At 38.1% G+C, this 20,144-nt stretch overlaps 2 protein-coding genes across 2 annotated transcripts in view; one reads left to right on the forward strand and one right to left on the reverse strand.

The window, feature by feature from the left end:
* Nucleotides 1-1,892, reverse strand: part of LOC140930323 (tRNA wybutosine-synthesizing protein 4-like) — a 22,077-nt gene extending 20,185 nt beyond the window's left edge. The window contains exons 1-2 of the mRNA XM_073380008.1: nt 1,822-1,892; nt 1,406-1,530 (exon numbers count right to left, since the gene is read on the reverse strand). Coding sequence (XP_073236109.1) covers nt 1,406-1,530; nt 1,822-1,884 — 188 coding nt within the window. The 5' untranslated portion in view covers nt 1,885-1,892. The remainder of the gene's footprint in view (nt 1-1,405; nt 1,531-1,821) is intronic.
* A 96-nt stretch (nt 1,893-1,988) lies between these two features.
* On the forward strand, nt 1,989-10,063 carry LOC140929316 (uncharacterized). The gene is made up of 5 exons (XM_073379119.1): nt 1,989-2,477; nt 4,754-4,885; nt 6,254-6,304; nt 6,588-6,658; nt 9,849-10,063. The coding sequence occupies exons 1-5, from the start codon at nt 2,046-2,048 to the stop codon at nt 9,871-9,873; spliced, it is 711 nt and encodes a 236-aa protein (XP_073235220.1). The 5' UTR covers nt 1,989-2,045; the 3' UTR covers nt 9,874-10,063.
* The last annotated feature ends 10,081 nt before the right edge of the window (nt 10,064-20,144 follow it).

Below are 20,144 nucleotides of genomic sequence, written 5' to 3' on the forward strand. Positions count from 1 at the left end.
TAACAATGGCAATGTTCTAGTATGTACACAGTGCAATTTTTGTTAAACGTCTTGAGAAAGATTTCAAGATCACATGAAAATAATGACAGGGCCAAAAGTAGCCTCCCACACAGGTGTTTTTAGAGGAGCTCGTATTTCTTCCCTCCCCAACGCCTGCTCAACCGAAGACAACATTCCTTTCCCATTGTTACATTCGCGTGGTAAGTGACCAATCAACAGTTTTGAAATAAAGTGTTGACAGGCTAAACATGACTCATAAGATTGCGATAGTGTAAAAACGTGACCCAGAACGTGACCCTGGAGTAACCTTTTTCCTTCTTTTCTTTCCTTCACTAAGGTTATGCAGTGCATGGAGAATTCTAAAATCTGACTGAGTAAATGTTACTTTTGCTGCTCTGAGTCTAATATTTACTAGAGGTCATGAAGGTTTCTCAAAGTTTCATGCAGATCGCGTAATTATTGGGTTACCGTGTGGTCAAGGTCAACTTTCCAGAATTTGAAAAGTACAACGTGATTAGCTAAGCATGGGAAAGGAATGTTGTCCTCGATTGTGTAGGCGTTTGAGGGATAAAAAACGAGGTCCCCTAAAAATGCCTGCCTGGGAGGCTAAGCCAAAAGGGCCCAGAAGGGCTAGGCACATTGTCCAGGAATCGGTGCTTAAGTAACAGGTCCATTCTTTGGAAGAAAGGAAAATTTATATGATAATGATGACTGACATGAACTGCATTTCATCAGACTTTCATTACTCAAAAATGAGGGCCCGCTAGCTCAGTGTTGCGGGTTTCCAGGCAATTAATATTAAATTGACTGTCTATGAAGGAAAGGAAAAGGAAAGTCATCAAGTAGGAGAGGTTATATGATAGTTACCTCTCTAAAACAGTCAATTCCTAGGATCCCATGTAGAACTTTACACTTCTCCATAATTATGTAGATACTTGGGGCAGATTTTGAGTGGGTATATAAAAATGTTACAGGCCAATCTACAGGCCAAAAATGTAAAACCTAGGTTGATTTCTCAATTTCCTTTGTTTCCTAGCCCTGATTATTCATGAATTAGGGTTAGGAGACAAAGGAAATTGAGAATCAACCAAGCTTAAAAAATTTAAACCTGAATTGAATTTTGACCTCTAACAGGTATGTTTTGCCCGAGTCTCTAAACTTGGACCCCTGTTTGTGAAGGATTTTACAGTCAAATCTTTTAGTAGAAATGGCCCACTTGTAAATACCCCATTCAAGGATTTTAACTGATGATAACCCGTGAAGTTTTTCCACCTTTAAATTGTCACTCTGTAGTTTATACCCCGTCACAGTGAGCAGAGGCCAAATGTCTCACATTCTTATATGGATATCGACCCCTGCCCCCCCCCCCCCCTCCCCCTCCACCCGGTGGATTACATGTCATCACCTATGGATAATTGGTGCCCTCCTAGAAGTCTTGGAGACAAAATACTGAATGAATTTATCTTCATAGTAGCCTTGTTTCACAGTTGAAAACTTGCTTAGCGTGGCACGATCATTTGTTCCCTGGACCTGCAACAAGATACATCAGTTTAAGAAAAATGAGACAAATTTTAATGACTCATGATCATGGTCTTTTAAGATTGGAATTTATTGATCTATAGTTTATTCTGATAAAAATAAGCTTAAAAATATGAATAAACAGATACCTAATATGTTAGAAGTCATTTTCATAAATATCACACTAGCTAAAGATGAAATTTGAATCGAAGCTCAACACGTTTGCGCAATTCTGAGATCTTTCATTGTTGAGGCAAGGTAACCAATGTTTAAAACAGAGTAATAAAAATAAAAGAGAGGTACCTGGAAGTCTGTCTTTCCTTTAAAATTCTCCATACTACGTAGGTGAAAAACCGCGTACTTCATCCGCCATCTTTACCGCGCGAAGGAAAAAAGAGCCTGGAGCAAAGATAATCACCGCTGACTGGTAGTCATTGACACGTAGAAGTCACAAGCGAAAACAAATCGAAGTCTGGACTCGGACCGAACTAAATGGCGTAGATCTGCACCGTTTCTGAACTTTCGCTATGAATTATTTTAGATTGACTGTCTTGCTTTTGCATTTTTACCTCTGCCGTTTAAGTATCGCTTTGTTTTCGCTGAGAGACACGGATATTTTCGGCATTATTGTAAAGCCTTATGGAATCATTTTGAAAGATGATATCTTGGCGAAATTGTTTCTGGACTTGAGGCAGTGCCCAGCCTTCAGTGAGGCATTTAAAGACTGCGATTTAATTTTTGCAAACGAAACTACCTTTAAACCTGAACACGCACCCTCAAAACTTTGTCCAAGCGGCAGCTATAGTTGCTTTTATAATGCTGTGAAATCAAACCAACACTTCAAAGGATGGCTTGAGGAAGTACAGAGCAAAGAAAAACAATTGTGTGCGCAAAAATGCTTTCAGTCATTGGAGACACTCGCAAAAGGATGTATTCAGCCAGGGCAATCGAATTTAAAGGTAATTATACCAATTTTATATATTTGGTATTTACCAATTTAACTGTTTAATTTAACAAGGTCTGGAAAGTGAGGCCTTAGACCCCGCATTCCCACTCCATTCTCTGGAGAAACCCACGTTCCGAACTTTTTTCATTGATATCCCAAAAATCGTTTTCTTTCCCAATCCACATTTCCTGCCCAAATTTTGCCGAACCCTGCTTCCCCAAGTAGCAGTCAAATCCTTTATCCTGTTGGGGCGATCTGCACCCGTTTGAAAGATTGTTTGTGACTGGCTGGGAAAACGATAGGGATTGTGACATAACAATGCCCCTATCCCTGAAAATAATTGAAGTGAAGATTAAAGGGGACTAATGAAATAAGAGGTTTAGAACGGTGTAGGTAAACCGATCCTGTCAACATTTTCCCGAATCCAGCACTGTAGTATACCCAGATCCCAGATCATGGCAATACCCTTTCAGACCCTGTTTAATTTCATCGCGATGCTACTTACACATGTAGAGAATGTGTGAGCTCCTGAGGATCCACACCAGATTTGCCCTGGTAGGTGGGTGGGTGGGGGGTAGGAGACTCCAATACGAAAAAGACAGGGATGCTCATGACACCCACTTAGGCGTGTTAATTGCAGATTTTAGTATCATTCACTCTCCTCTAAATCTCAGTTTGACCAACACAAAACATACACAACCCTGGGGTGTGGCTCACTTCAATCAATCTGAACGCTGCGACAGTAAGGCCGAGATGAAAGAGCTTACCCGTACGCCCAGATATATACCAATGCTAACTTCCCACATACCAGGGCACATGCCTAAACAAACTTAACCCATTCGCTCCTGGAGATTTTGCTGAAAAACGCGTTTTGAAGCTAGTCGAGTGGTTTTCTGGTCACTGTTGTGCGATAAAGAGCTAAAACATACCACAAACCGGTTTACAGGTCGTACACTTCATGGCCTTCTGATCCAGATGCAAAATATCAGCTTGCGAAGTTCGGGCATGCTCAGAAAGGAAAATTTTGAGATAGTTTTTGGGTTTAAAAGTGACACAGCAGTCTTGACTTTTACTTTTCGCTTTCTCTCCTCCCCTCTTTTTTCACTTTTCTTGCCTCATTTTTTTTTCTCTTGCTGGGCATTTAGTAGGTTTCATTTTGGTGGGAATAGTTTTTAGGGAAGCTTTTAGGATCTTAGGATCAGGTGAAAGGAAAGGTAGGTGGGCAAGGGAACAAGATTTTCATGGAGATTTTCAGGTCAATGTTACATGGTTTTTTGCCTCTTTCTCCAGTGTCCTTGACTGAATTGTGCTCATTCTGGTATGGTTTGAAAGATCTCTTCACTCTGCACAAGTTAGCGGATAAAGTTGTCCTTGACCGTTAAAACTGATGACGTCACAAAGGGTAGAAAGGACGTGGATCCGCACGGGCGGTTATGGGCGGTTCAGGGGCGAATGGGTTAAGATACCAATGACATCATATTTTCCTGCTAATTACAAAGTCAAATGCAGAAAAATAGAGATATTCAGGATAGAAAGCCTACATTTTTACCCATACCAGTTTCGCATAGGGTCGTACATAAAGGTCATTGTTCTTATAAAACAAACCAAATGACAATGTACTCTGCTGCAAATGGCAGTCAATGTCAAGGTCTTATCAACTTGTTATAGCCCTTTTCTGGTAATCTGTTTTAGTAAGGTCAAATAAACCCTTTAAAAGCCATGCTCAGATCAGTCTTCCTGTAGTGGATAGGCATCTGTGTCAAATTCATGTGGGAGTGGCCTTCCCCCCTTCCAGTCATCAAGTAATTTGCAGGTGTAACTATGAGTCTTGTAACTTAAATCCTAATCCTAGTCCTAACATCATCAGTCGTACTAGCACCTTCACCTGCAAATCGAGCTGTTGTAGTTCAGCTGAATTTTGCTACCCTATACTAGAGTAAACTCCCCAAATCCCCCCTATCCTAGAGTAGCTTTTAGGCTGAGTTGCTTAAATTTAAACTTGCAGATTTGATTTTTTTATATTTTTGAGTGGCAGTTCCCAGTTTCCCTAGTCTACATGTAGACTAAAATCTTCAACCAATAATTGATCAGTTTCCTGGAAAATGATACCCTATTGTAGACCCAAACTCTCTGATTTGTATACCCTATCCCAGATTAAACTGCTTGAAAACCATACCCTTCACAGTGGAACATTCCTGTGTAGCCCATAGCCTTATCTTCTCCCAAAACAAAGTGAAAAATGCTGAAGAAAAAAATTATAAATATTGGTACCTTCTTTTTATATTACAGGAAAGTGAGAGAACTTACATTCAGTTTGTGTTGGAAGTTCTCAAATCAATGTGCATTAAGGAAGACAATTCAATGTCCTGTGGAGACAAGTTTATCTCTGGATTACTTGAGAAAAATTCATCAAATTCTGAGGTACAGTTTATCACAGTTTCAATAAGAAATAATAGCAAATTGAAGGGGCCCTGTTAAGGTAAAATTCTGACAAATGATGTGGCCTTGAAACAGTGACATAAGACTAGATGAACTGTCGACAAACGACATGAAGATGGGTTAAAGCTGTGATGATGACAAAGAATTGTAATTGCAAATACAACAAAGAGGCGAAGTGTGATGTCATGTTACCATGGTAACAAAATTTCTGGATCACAACAATAGGGAGCTTAAGCAACGACGCTGGCAACGGCAAAGAGAACTGGGAAAAAGCAATAGGTTTATATCTGCAAAACAATAACTCTGCAACTCTGCATCATTTTTTTTTATTCTTTTCTTAGCCATCATTGCATGGCTGCAATGTGAAACTTCCTAATTTCATGCACCCACTTTACGAAGTAGGTGAGCACATCACAAAATTTTTCTTTTCTTTTTCTAAACTTAGAAACGGTCCTTTTGGATTTAACCGCAGAAAATTTTGCCGTCATTTGACAAATTTTAATTTGTCAAAAATGAAATTGAATAAGATCGTCGAAGTTTGAAACAGTGCAAAAGCACTTTTTAAGCGATGTTTTCAGTTTGTTATCATCCAGAAATTTTGCTACCATGGCAACGTGATGTAACTATTGTAAAATACCAACAGCAATATGGTCGCCTCCTCAATATACAAAAAAAGGGTTTAAAGGTTTGTTTATAGTGGAAAGTGCACTTAGCTTATCCAGCTAGTTTACAGGCACTCTGCTCAAATACTTAGAAACAAATAGTTCAAATAAAACATAGCAAGATTAAAAACCAAACTGCCAGGAGGCAACCAGTTTGCTATTTACAAGCATAGCCAAGGATTTGAACCCGGGACAACTGTGAACAAATCCAGTGAGTGGCCAGAGCGGGACGTGGGGCCGGGACCACCAGACTGCAAGTCCAATGCACCTGCTGGCCACTTTGCTGGGCTGCCTTTTTTAGAAAGGATTGTTTTCTTAAAATTCAGACTACGGACATATGTACCCCTCCCCCCCACCTTCTTAGAGGCCTCAGTAAAAGCTATTTATGCAGGTTGCAATACCTGTAGGTTTGAATAAAAAGGTGTGGTAATATATGTATATGTTGGGAATCAGTTCTAAAATCTGCCATTAACCTTTTAAATTAGCTGAGTTTTTCTTGGTTTCCTGTTGAAAAAAGTACTTTTTAGATTCAAGATTTTGATTTGAACCTTCCTATCCTGAGGTATTTGCAAATTCATCTTTTCACTTTTTTTTTGGAAAATATATTTTAGCTTAGATAATTTTTTCCATATATTTTTTCCCAAAACAACTTGTTTATTATTGAATAATTAGCCTTTAACTTTAATAGGAATGCAAAGAGATTTCGGCGGGACACAACTGCTCAACTGACTGTCAGAAGGTAGGTTTTATGCAATTGTAAAAAACTGTGCATAGAAAAATGGAAGGAGATGAATGCCAAATATCATCCTGACATAGAGTTGAGAAGTGATAATGTTACAAAAAGTAGAAATTATTGGATTGGGTGAAAAGACCAAGACAAAAACTATTTATTTGCTCAATTTCAGCTGATTTAAGAGCAAATTAGCAGTGAGATATAACTAATAAATTATTATATGCACTGATCACTCCGTTCAAATCATTTGGAAGGATTTATATTGGGTTTCTCTACTTCTAAACTTTAGGACTTGCAGCTGTTTTATGACAAGCTTGGATGTTGTGTTGGTTCAGTCTCTGGCATCATGGATTGTTTTAGGTCAGCAACCCCTGTGTTTTATTAACTAAGAAAGATTGTCATACAGTCAAATCTCAGCTGGATAATGCTCAATCCAACAGTAAAATTGGGTATCAAGTTGTGTTGCAGTCCCAGGAATTCCACCTCTAAAACCCTTCATTTTTAGCCCATTTGCCCCTGAAGCGCCCGTAACCAGGCACCTCTGTGGATCCACATCCCTTGTTTTGCTAATTGTGATGTCATCAGTTTTAATGGGTAAAGACAGCTTTACATCTAACTTGTGAAGGAGGAGAAATCTTTCAAACCATGTCAGGATTAGTATGTTTCAGTCAAGGAGGCCATAGAAAAAAGAAAAAAACTATGACACCGTGAACGGAAAAATCTAATCCTAAGATCCTTAGAAAAGCTTTCCCAAAAACGTCTTCCACCAAAATGAAGTCTAGTAAATGGCCAGCAAAAGAAAAAAAAAGAGGTTGGGGGGGGGGGGGGGGGTGGTGCAAGAAACGCCAAAATAGAGGGGAGGAGAGAATGAAATGCTTTCTGGGCATGCCTGAAATCCAGAACTCAATATTTTACTGAATTATTTTTGCATCCGGAACAGAAGGCCATGAACTGCTCATCTTGTAAAAGCGTTTTGGGTAGTTTAGCCAGACAGTGTCCAGAAAGCACCTCGACTATCTTCAAAATGCAATTTTCGCAAAATTCCTTGGAGGGAATGGGTTAACATCCCATAAGTGGATGCCAACAACTTTTTCAGGGTCCCAAAATAGATCAGATCATGTTATTCATTGTGCTTTGAATATGTTAACTTAGATAGCTATTACCCCAACACGTTCTTGTCCCGGGGGGGTACAACTGGGAATTCTTGGTGGGAGTGTGCCGCCCAGATCTCCAAATCCTGGACTTATTTTCAAACCAAAGTGTCATTTTCCTCACGCTTTTTCAGTCCTGGCTACTAAGAAATAAATTATGTCATTATTATTTAGGTCAAAATGTCAACAAAAAGATTTCCTAAATTCTCAAATTACCATTTAATTCTTATTAATCATTATTAAAATGACAGATATGTCCATACATTCCCATAGTTCCCTCGAAAACCATACTCGGTTTCAGACGAAAATAATATATTTGTAAGGTGTACACCCATATGCAGACCGAAACGGCGCAAAGCTTTGTAAAAAAAAAAAAAAAAAAAAAAAAGGAAAAAAAAAAAAAAGAACAGTAGATATATCTAGCAACCTTTGTGGCATTACAGGTGTGGTATGGAATCCCTAATGAAAGGGTTCCCAAGTCTCCACTAAAATAGTGGGTAAGGTGGGGAGGGAGGGTGTGTGTATACAAGGGTGTTGTGTGTATACAAACAGAACAGAAAAGTTAGACGTTAAGATTAGCACTGATAATGAGGGACGGGCAAACTGCAGAGCAGCTATGTCTACCTCAAAGAAGTGCAAAAATTTATTAGGTAGAAAGTAATAATTACTGAAATTCTAATAAGGATAGGATTAAATAAAATATATTAGTTGAAAAATAAAAAGAATAAGTATTGAGGGACTGGCAAACTGTCAAACAGCTATGTCAACCTCAAAATAGAGTTAGGATAAGTATAAGAGGATGAGGGGTTAGAAGGTAAAATAATAAGAGGGATGATAGGAAGGTGGAAGGGGAAAAGAGGGACCGGCAAACTGCAAAGCAGTCATGTCAACCTCTTCGAAAGTTAAAAATAAAGAAGAGAGAGGAGGGAAAAAAAAAAATTTAAAAAAATTAAAAATTAAAAATTTAAAAAAAAAAATTAAAATAAAATAAAATAAAATGAATAATAATAATAAAAATAAAAATAAAAATTTATAATAATAAAATGAAATAAAATAAATGATAGAAGGAGTGAAATAAAATAAAATAAATGAATAATAAAGGAGAGACTCTAGGGTAAACAAAGGAAAAAAAAAATCAAAGGAATTACTTCAATAACTTTAATGTGTAATTTTCTCTTCAAAAATAATTATAAGTAACAAACATCTTTGTGAAAAAATGAAAACGTAAAAATGCTTCTTTGGTGAAAACAAATTACAATAAGCCAGATGGTTTGTTAATTGATATAGTAAAACCACTATATGAGCTTCATATAATTGTTGATGTATAGTCGTTCTTAAAAATTTATCGAATCATTGAAATAGTTAAGATGAGATTGAAATATATTCGTTCTTAAAAAAACTCAAGGAATTATTGACTCTGAAAATTATCCTTTCAATAAGAGTTGAAATTGACTCAGTAGTTTCTCCAGTAACTATAGCGACATCTGCAGAGTTACAAAAATTCTGAAATAATTTTTTAAAAATTGGATAATACTCTAAATTATCGGATAAAATACAAGATTAGAATTAAGTAAAGAAAAATGTCACATGTAAGCTCCCATAAAAAAAGGGGGGACGGGGGGTGAAAGAAATGTACAGGATAAGAACTTTCATGATGAAACTGTAATAAGTAGTATAACTTGAATTATTACAAAAATGTAATTGAAAGAGAATTTAAATGGTTAGTTGTTAGTCGCTCTTTTGTGTTTGCTGACATTAATAATAATTTATTATAAGGAATACAACTTGTAATTTTTTAAAAAAATATTTTTTCAAAAGAGAATTTAAAAAGGTTAGTCGTTATTGTTAGTCGATCTTTTTTGTCCATTAAGGTAAAGCCATTCTTCAGAGTGCAGATCAAAGTAAAACCAGATGTGTGATTTGTTGTCCACGTTGTTGAGAAGAAAGTCTAGCTGGCGGGCACGTTTTTCTACTTTTTTGTCAGTGGTCCAGTGTTGTGACGTCAGAATCCAGTGTGAAGTGAGGTGGGGTGAACAGCCATTGCCAATTAAAAATAAAAACAGTTTGAAAGTGTCCTTGTCGCTGATCGGTTTTTTCCAGAAAATTAACTTAAAATCTTGTGGCCAAACAGAAAGTGGATAAAAAGCGTCGCCGTTGAAAGAATTAAAAAGTTGAAGTCGTTGCTGAACAACTGATGCACGGGAGAGGTTGCGGAGGTGATGGTGGTAAAAGTGGAGTGTAGAGTGGTTGTTATCCATAGTTGAAAGTAGTCTGTTAAGATAACAATAGAGGAGGGGGTGAAGTGGAGGGTGGGGATAAGAGTATAAGGATGGTATTTTGTAATTAACTATAAATTAGCGCCATAAGTTATGACAAAAATTGTTTTATTGTCATTACAGGAAAAAGGAAGTAGAAGAAGAATAGATAGAGTGTGAAGGAGAATGGGAATACCCGGGTATGGCAAGAAAAAGGATGCATCGACACCAAGGCTCCTGTAATGTTGTGAATCATCAGGGGCAAAGCACAACTGAGCGAGGATGTTTCTAGCCCGGCGCCGAGCCTTTGCCCGACATCCTCTGTGTCGAGTCCTTGAGGAAAAAAAAAAAAAAAAAAAAAAAAAGGAAAAGAGGAGAGAAATGGCCGGGAGGTAATCGAGAAGAGAGAGAGAGAAAAGAAGAAGAAGAAAAAGAAGAAGACAAAAAAACAAAACAAAAAAAAACTTTGAGCGGAATAATATACTCTCTTTGTATGTAAATAGAGTTGGAAAACGATAAATAAATAAGAAATGAATTATCACGGTAAAGCGGTAAGCGCCGGGTAGTTTAAAGTAACAAATTAATTAAGCTAAAGTGACAATATCTTACCACGAAAACAAAGGGGTTTCTCCAAAAATGCCGGTAGTGAAAAAAGGTCAGTCCTGGAAATAAGGAGGCCCAAAATTAAAAACAATTATAAGGGATGAGGAGAATTACGGTAGAGAAATACTTACGTCTGGAAAGAAATGGCTCCTCTAGGGTAAACGTAAGAAAAGAGTGAAAAAAGCGGAACAAAATTCTGTCGCAACAAAAAAAAAAAAAATTTTTTTATGTCAACACAAATTAAAATTGACGCCAGAATGACGCGGCTAATGACGTACGAGAAAGGTGTCGCGATGATTGATGGGATAGCAGTCAAAATTTCGAAGGATATGAGCGGCCATGAGGGTTGAAATTGTGTTTATAAAGCGTAGAAATCTGTCTTCTCAAGGCCAGGTGTCGAGGTATTTATGGAGTGGTAGTTATCGTAGTGTGCTGGGATGGATTTGTAGTAAGCCGCTTTTGCTCGGAGTTATATCGAAATCGGTGAGTCGGAACAACAATTTCAGTCTGATCGATCGTTCTTCTTGTTAAGAAAACTGGAGTTGAGTTCAGGAGCTGAGTGCTGGTTGAGCTAGCAATCTGGTCGTTGGAGGTAAGGAATCGAAGTTAAGTATTCATAATATGATATATCGTTCTTTTTGTGATGACGATGAGTTTAGTCTGAAAGAGTTGCCTGTGTGCGCGTCGTGTTTAACAAGGATAAAGATGGTAAAATTTCGCTAGACTGCATATATGGAGAGGAGTATCAAAACAAGGCAGTGTAAAAAGGGGGAGACGTGATGCGATGCCGCAGTGAAATAGACAGTGACTGCTTTAAGATTAAACCATCTGGATAAATTTATTGATAAAGACCTAGTAAAAGAATGAGAATTATAATGCTAAAAAAGCTTGTGGTAGGGAATAGTGAAAAACGATTAAAATGTTAGGGTATTTACATAAAAATGGTGGTGTAGCTTTTTGGTGTAAGTAAAATATCTAGTAGAATGAATTAAAATTTGATAACATACAAGTGTCAAGTAGAATGAATTGAAACTTGATTACATACAAGTGTTAAATTTAAAAATTATTAAAGCTTGAAGCTAGCATAATTCTATATTAAAGTAGTGCGAAAGTGTTCAATATGTCCATTGATGTTGCATAATGTCTAGGGTATAATAAGTTAAATTTGCAGTGCTAAAACGATAATCACATAAAGGTGGAGAAACTATGTACATGGTGGTAGATGAAGAACCTATTGAAATGATATCAATAACCAGCGAAGATTTGGTAAAAGGAAAATTGGCTGCTGGTAGATATATATTTTTAAGTGGTAGAATTATTAAATAGGATTAATTTATGGTGTAACATTTTATTAGTAAGAAGGAGTGTGTGGAGTTTAGTAGAGTTGCAGTATGCTTTTGAGAGTTTCGGTATGTGTGGGTTGTGGTATTTGAGTAGAATGCTGTTGACCAGTTTGTCTGTTCGTTTGTCTTTGTTGTATAGAGTCTTGTAGTAAACAGTGGGTCTGGTAACGTTATTAGTCTGTTTGGTTTTAAGGCGTCGCTGGTGAGCAGTGCGTGTAATCCATGGAAATGTATGTTCGGTGATCAGTTGTAAAGGATAGTCTAAGGCAGTAAGTCTAAGTGTGAAAAGGTGGTGAATGAAGTTGTAGTCGTCTATTGTGGCTGAAAGTCTACTGTATCGTATAGTTTCAGTTTTAATGATACCAGCAAAAATGTGATGGGGATGGTTAGATGAAAAATGAGGGTACATGTATTTATGGTGTGGTTTCTGGTAGATCTGGTGATGCACTCTGTGGGATTTGATGGTGAAGTGGTTGAGTGACAAAGTGAGATCTAGGTAATGAGTGGTATGGTGATTTGATGTGAAAGTGAGAGGTATTTGTGGCGGGTAAGAGCTGCAGAGGTTAGAGATGATATTAGGTAAGTTAGTTTTGCTGGTTAGCATAAATCCATCATCTATATAACGGCAGAAAATAAAAATGCTATTAGTAGGGCAGTTAGTATTGTTAAAAAATGAAAATTCGCTTAGTAGGAGCACGAGGTCCGCAATTTGCCGGCTATGGTAGCTGCCCATAGCAACCCCTTTAATTTGCTGGTAGATGGTATTACCAGTCTTAAAATAGTTACGTTGGTTAATAAAATTATTGAGGTTAAGCAAATAATCCCTATAAAAATTAGGCAAATTAAGCAGTTTACAGCTCTTAATGATGGCTTGAGTGGTGTCATGGTATGAAATGTTTGTGTAAAGTGATGTGAAGTCAAAAGTTGTGATACATAAGTCGTACATGTTGGTAATTTGTAGTTTGTCTAATAAAAGCAGTAAGTCATATGAGTTGTAAATCAAAGGGTATGGTATGTTTCGTTCTTCAAAAAGGTTTTTCAGTTGTAAAATAATACTGTCTAGTTCAGTTCCCAGTAGACGTGAGGGGTTGGATGTTATCCAGCTGTGCGCAGTGATAATAGGTCTTCCAGTTAGTTTTTTCAGGTTGTCGTATGATGCAGGTTTGTCGAGTTTATGTACTTTAGGTAGTAGCTTCATGTAGGGTAGTTGTAGTTTGTCTTGTGGGGTGGGGTCCAACAGTCGCGAGTTGTCATGGTTTGTGATAATAGTTGAGAATCGTTTTTTGAGTTGGCCAAGTAGTGTGGCAAGTAGGCCTCCTGGCCATTGTTCTTTCAGAATATCCTGACAAATCCCATAATTTCAGAAATTTCATTTTTATGACGTCACACTTTAGTACTCTATTCAATGAAGTTTGGTGGTATATATGCGCTTCTCAAAAAGTGAAATAATAGGGTGATGAAGCTATAACAGTGCCATGCTGATCCCCTTCCCCCTTAGACAGCTCTTGGCTAGCCTACGAGTGAAAGTAGAATTCTGTATCTCATGGGTGAAGCCGTCATCTTTGACTTTGAAAGCAAGAGATTGGCGATAGAGTGGGAAAATGTGATGGAGATGATGGACACCCCCCCCCCCCCCCACCCGCCTTCTTCGTCCTCCGTTTGATTCGTCCAACACATATTTAACTCGAGCGTTTCAAAGGCGAAAGAATAAAATGCGAGAGCCAGTTCTGCACGCTATGAAAATCTTAGCTTGTAGGCTAAATGTTATACCATCGTTAAATAGGAACAAAATTTTTACACCCTGCAACGGTTTGATGATGTTGAAGGAAATTAATGCACTTCAAACCAGTTTGCTATCAGGACTTATGAAACTTTACTTCACATGACAGGAAATACCTGTGCTCTATACAATGTCTAGAACCTTGTCCGCATTATTAATCCCTTCCTTCGCTTAGTTCATCCCTTCTTCTGACACTCCGTCATTGGTGGTGAAGCTGGCTTTTTTGCTCGACTTTCCTTTCTTTTCCCTTTTTTAGGAGCTCCAGCAGTTGCTAACCGAAAGAAGCGCAGTAATTGCTTTGGTCTATGCCCAAGCTGATGCGCAAAGTGCTCCTGTAGTTGTTACCCTACAGATTGGAAGGGCGGTTGGAAATGCACTTGGGAGTGCAAGTTTTGATCCTGTGCAAAGCGTGTCGCGCGCCCGGCCAAATTCGCCACTTTAGAAACGAGAAGGGGTCTGGAGCCGAAATGTGTACCGCAATTCATTCTGGGATCGTTACTAGGCACCGCGCGGGTCAGCTATTGGCCAATTTTCTCCATGTCCCTAATAACAGTCCCAGAAGTCTTTGCGAAAGTTGACTCGGCGAAGTTTTCTTCTCGTTTCTTAAGTGGTTGATTGAGCAGCTCAAAGCAATAAACATTTAGGCTTTGTAATAATTTAAGGCAAGTTAACGTTAATGCGAGCAAGAGGAGTCTCGGAGAGAGCTTTCCTAGCAGATATCCGCACCTGAGCAGTAAGCAGAAAACACGGCAAATTATGCACCTCTGCAATAGCCGGTGATTTAAACTTACAACGAGTTCAATGAATTCAAAGTAAGAAAATGTAACTATCATTCTGATTTTGTTCATTTAAAATAAAGGCATATTTTTTATTCAGCAAAGTGGCCTTTTTTCTTGCCCCGCCAAAGTGCAAATAGTGTTGCTTGGAGTGGGTTTGTGCCTCTTAGGCACACGTAATCAGTAGAACCCGAGTTAGAAAGATTAAACGGGCCGATAGACCTTTGCGACGCGGCGATTATTTGTCTATGCACGACTAGCCTCGTAGAGAGAACGAGGCTAGCCGTGCATAAACAAAGCTTTTTAAATCTTCTGGGACAAAATGGCCGCCGCGTGACAAAGGTCTATACAAGTACGTTTTAGTACACCGTTCTAACCCGTCCCAAGTTATGAGGGCTGTGAGCCTTAAAAATATAATATAGCCCGTTTTAGGGAATGTCTCGAATATCGATACCCTGTTCTTTTCAAGTTCCAGAGTCGTAACGTTGATTTCGTTGATCTGCGAGACACTGAAAACTCGCCAAGATCTGCTTCAACCTCGTCCAATAATAAAATTCAGTATTCTTGTTAGATCAAGACATATTTCAAGTGGGATAATTGGGTGGGATGATACAAAACTGTTATTAGTATCATATGAGCGGTAAGGCACCATTCTATATGGGTTAACTCTTTTGAAGAGTATCAGCTGTCTGTGAAGTAACGTTTTTTGTAAGGTTTCTTAGTGAACCAGGGGTGTACTCTTGGGAATTCACGGAGGGGGTGTGCCGCCCGATTCTCCAAATCCTGACCCTATTTCAGACCAAATAATGTAATTTTTCACACCTGTTTTCAGATCTGGCCTCTACAAATATAATGTCTTCACAAGAGCCATAGGGTCGTCATTACTAAGAATAGACATAACATAAGATAAAACCTTTATTTTGACACGACGAGAGTTAAAGCTAGAAAGCTTGTGGTGTCGTGAAAAGATTTCTTAAAATTCACTTCGAATCCGCAGATTTCTCTTTCATACTCATTTGGAATTAAAACGATAAATACGTTAATACACTCCCACAGTTTCCTCGAAAACCATACCCGTCTCCTTACCCGTTTTTAGACCGAAACGGTGCGAAAACCACACCCTTTTGGGCGGCACATACCTATATGGCCTATATAAGGGAGTACCAGGCCGGGGGGGGGGGGGGGGGTAAATGAAGTGAAATAAAGTGTTATTAGTATAGAAAAGGTTTTAAAAATTTAAAAATATCGTAGACTGAGCACAGAACAGAAGTCAATTAGGGAGGAACTCAAAGTGGAAGGTCAGTGCAATAGTTACAGATCTTCATAACCAAAAGCTAATTGGCCATTTAAAAAGAAGTGAGGGCTTGGGAAAGATCATCTTGGAGGGAAAAGATAGATTGGAAAAGACAAAGAGGAAGACTGAGGAGGCAGTGGAAAAGCAAAGGCACATACCGGTACGGGATGTTTTCGACATGTCGCTAACAGAAGTTGGAAGATTGGCACTTGTTAGAGATTGTTTCAGCTGTGCGGTTAAAGATGTGACGTCCAATGGGATAAGCAGCTATAAGCAGTTAGAGTAGTAGTACCCGGGTAGTAGTAGTAGTACGAACAGATGTGGACATTACAATATAACACAGCAAAAATTTAGCCTTATACCTACACTTTGTGGTTGGGTAATCGTATTTTAGAAGCAGTCAAAAAGCATTTCTTATCGACAACCTTTGTCATTTTTTTAAAATAAAACGTCAAAAGTAAAAGGCACATGGTTAGACGTAACTTGTGTTAAATAAAAAAACTCATGTAAAATTCAGATAGGTTCTGTTTTGTTCCTCTCTCAGAACGAATTTCATCCTCAGGTCAGTTGGACCAAAACCGATGCATTTGGTGTTGAACTCAAACTTCCTTCTAACGGATTCTTTTATGTGTGATAGTTATGAAATGAAATGAAGCGCGGGTTGACTTGTACATTGCCATAGCACAAGCGGAAGTTATTTTGCAAAGCAATTTATGTGTTGCGGTAAAACAAGGAGTAGTGGTAGTAGTAGACTTTATTTCGACTCGGATTGAAGAGTTGCACATAAGCGCTAATATCTTCGAGAAATAAATTTAGTGAATATATTTGTACGTTCTAATAACAAAGTATAAAAATTATATGTTGAATACAATTAAGTAAAATTAAGAATAATCAATCTAGCTAGTTTACAAAGTCTAGGCAGTAGTTTCTAAAATAGGTTATGCTAGTGGCAGTTTTTAAGTCATCGTTTAACATATTCCATAATTTGGGCGCAAGAAATTTGAAGGAGTTTTCCCCATGAGATGTAGTATTCACACGCGGTAACTACAACTTGTTTGTATCTCTAAGCCAATTAATGTGGGTTCTAGGTGTAAACTGAACAATACTGATATGTAGGCAGGTGTAGCTGCTTGAAAGGACTTGTGAACTAAAATCAACATATCGAGAAATCTTTTCTTCCTCAAGCTGACAAGGTCGAGACTTTCCAATAGCACCTCATATGTGCTGACTTTATCACAATGAATTATTCAACGTAAAACATGTTTATTAAGGAGTTCTAGTTTTTTGGAACTCCCACAGAAATGCCAGATCATGCTACAGCACTGAAAGTGTGGGAAGGAGGGGAACATAAAAGGCGCTTAGAAGGGGACCAGGGAACCAGGTTGGGCAGCAAACAGTACTGAATACAACATTTTACCACAGTAATAAAACTGTGACCCTTCGCAGGGCTTTAGAACGCCAAAACGTTCAGTAAATTGCAAAACTAGAGCCTTGCAATGAATGAATGAATGAACAACTTTAGTAACGAGTCAAAATCTTCTAACTGGCCACAAGTAGCCTACTAATCGGGGACACCTGCAATTTAACCCTTTTGTTTTTGTCGATACACTAAGAGTGTGAGCTACAGCGCGATAAGACACGCTATAACACGTCAGATTGATTGATAGGCACGTGATAACAGCTAAAAGAAGCTAAAGAACCTGGATTTTTTTCCTCACGAAGCGAGGTTTGTAAATTTTCCTGACTCACGTCGCGTGGATCGCTTAACGAGTAGAAATTTGTGTATAAATGTGTCGCCCTTGAATTTTGAAAGCGTTACTGCCAAACTTAAGACCGCTTCCGTCAACCAGCTTTTTTCTTCGCTTAAAAATTATCTCTAAAGTAGCTGATATAAAAACTAAGAGTGGAACCAAGTTAGGATAATTGTCGGGATAATCTTACGGGGGAAACTTGCCTTTTTGATCTCTTTTTCCAGTTGAAACGGCACGAATTTCCGGTAGGTACGTTTTCAACAAAAATTTAATGGCGCGACAAAACAAAACTACGCGAAAAACTTGGTGAGTTGTTTTCGCTGCCGTTTAAGCGATCAAGAAATACTTTTGGCGATCGATTTCGATTTGTACGTGCTTCTCGGACTTCGCAGGGTAAATTCATTTTTTATAAATAATTAGATGTTAACTTATATGCTGGCATGTCCATTTTTTTTAAATAATGAAGTTAACCTCGAGATCGGTATAATATATATATCAGGTTTGACAAGAAATGACGATTTACATATCATTCGGTGAGTAGTTGTTCCTTATTTATAAATAAATTTTCTATGGCTGACTATTATTTGCAAATAATGAAAAAAGGCATGAATTTGTTCTGAATAAATGATTTTATAAAAGGCGCCCCATAGGCGAGATGGGAGTCAGAATGCTTTTCAGTTCGGCTTTTTACAGTCAAAACCTTAAACCGAGGCAAAATTGACTTGGCACTTTCCCATGCCGATGGATTAAAAAACTGGTTTCAGCTCCGCACCTCGGTCTGACGGTGAAAATAATGCTAACATACACTTTGCTGAAACACGTAACATGGTTCATGACGGTTTGTCGTCTAATTTTAGGTGAGAAAGAAAACCAAGTATCGCGGTAGTAAATTGATATCAAGGAAGTAAGAGTTTTTTTTTGTTTATTTGTTTATTGTTTTGTTTGCCAAAAAATTATACAAATCAAATGAAATCTAATTACTTAAACTCTCATGGCGAGGAAGCCCAAGAGAAGCCACCGGGCTTATAAGGAATGGGCTCCCTCAGTTAGATAAATAGAACAAAATATTATCATAATTACACATGGGAAAATCAATGGCAGAGTTACAGTAAATCTTAAAATAAGTATATTAGATAGTCGTACTAATCATAGTTCTAGGCTAAAAAAAGCGAAATGACAAAAAGAAAAAAAAAAACAAAACAAAACAAAACAAATGAAAATAAAAGAGCAAAGGAAGAAAAAAAAATACAGTAGAAGAAATGCAAAGAGAAAAACATTACAAATTGACGGAGCTGAAAAATACACGTCCGCTCGCCATGCTCGCCATGCGTTTTTATCAACGTTATTGTTATAAAATTGACTGCAAATGAGTCACTTGTTTCAATTTCGACTTCAGAGTCTTTGGTGTGAAGAACTTAGAAGTTATTCAACTGCCTTATAGTAAGTACAACTAGTTGGTTGTTAACTTTACCTTTTCTAGTTGCAGCCGTTAGACAGATAAGAATTCCGGCTGGATATAGCAAGATAGTACAGTAGCGTAGCCCGTAAGATGTTTTTAGAGTACGTATAATTTTCCAAAATCTTCCTCGAAACCTTAGTTCTTCCACACACCACTTTCCACTTTTTTCGAAAAACATTTGCTATGCTTGTGAATAAAAGGAGGTCGTTCATGAATGGATGGATTGCATGCAACTAGAATTATTAAGCGATCAGCAGATTTTTTCTATTAAACCCAACCCGTAGCAAGATCATACACGGGGGATCCATCCTAAGACTAATGTTGGGTTAGAGGAGGGTTTACTTTAAGTTCCATAGCGATTGAGGGCGCCCTAAAATGTCTCGAAATGTGTCAAAAATTCGTATTCTTCTATTAGTAGAGCCCCTTTTTTGGCTATTTTATGGACCAGAATTTGTGAAAGTCCCTCACTTTCTTATCCTTGAAAAGTGTCAAAAGTAGATTTTCCCAGTTGGCAGTGCCTCCTGTTGTGCTCCTTCTTTACTTTGCGAAGCAAAAAGATCATAATTTAATCAATAAATTTGCTTTCTTTTGAAAAAAGGGATTTTGTTTCCCACCTGGAAAAGTTAAAATAGGTTTGTTGAAAAGTTTTGAACACGGATGTCAGTGCCGTAGCCAGACCAAACGGCCAACCGAGGCAGGCGGGAGTTGCTAGGGGGGTTCGGGGGTATGCCCCCCCCCCCCCGAGAAATTTTGAACTTTAGTCTCTCGGAAATGCGATTTGCAGCGTTTTCTGGGCCTTTCGGTAACTTTTTTTCGAGTTAATTTAAGTGGAATTTAAAAAGCAATAATCAGAAACAAGCTACATAATCTGGGTGACCGTTAACCTCGCCAATGGTTTTGATCAGTATTTGTTCAAAAAAAATTTGAGTTAACGTACGTAGCCCCTTGAGATCGATGATATGGTAATTTTTTCATAGTATATTGACTGAATTGCTGAATTCTTTGTAATATCATGATGCGTTAAAAATATCCGATGATCGCTTATGTAAAATAAAAATGATCGGCGAAATTCGTCAAAATTTTACCGAGGCGAGTGCCTCGGTTGGCCTCATACTAGCTACGGCGCTGGATGTAGTTACGGAAAAAATCGTGCGCATGTTGCCGCCGAAGTTCAGTCAGACAATACGACACTCGCAGTACCACGAAGGTAAATCACAGAAAAGGCTCAAACCTGCATCATAGCGTTGCATGTTGTTTAAAAAAGTTGGAAGTTTCCCCCTTTGATGTAGCTAGCAGCGAGCATGCTAATTCGTATATGCATATAAATCTAAAAAAGCTACTCTGAATGGGCCTGAGTTCGAATTAGTAACAAATTTCGGGTAACTTCATGTTTCTCGTGTGCACCGAGCCTTTGTTTCCACTTCCAGTAATACA

The sequence above is a fragment of the Porites lutea genome, chromosome 3, assembly GCF_958299795.1.
Source record: "Porites lutea chromosome 3, jaPorLute2.1, whole genome shotgun sequence".
NCBI classification, from domain to species: domain Eukaryota; kingdom Metazoa; phylum Cnidaria; class Anthozoa; order Scleractinia; family Poritidae; genus Porites; species Porites lutea.

Coding starts and splice junctions, on each gene's coding strand:
- LOC140929316 (XM_073379119.1), top strand. CDS start 2,046: ATGAATTATTTTAGATTGACTGTCTTGCTTTTGCATTTTTACCTCTGC. Junction 4,886..6,253: donor AAAATTCATCAAATTCTGAG/GTACAGTTTATC, acceptor TAACTTTAATAG/GAATGCAAAGAGATTTCGGC. Junction 6,305..6,587: donor GCTCAACTGACTGTCAGAAG/GTAGGTTTTATG, acceptor TCTAAACTTTAG/GACTTGCAGCTGTTTTATGA.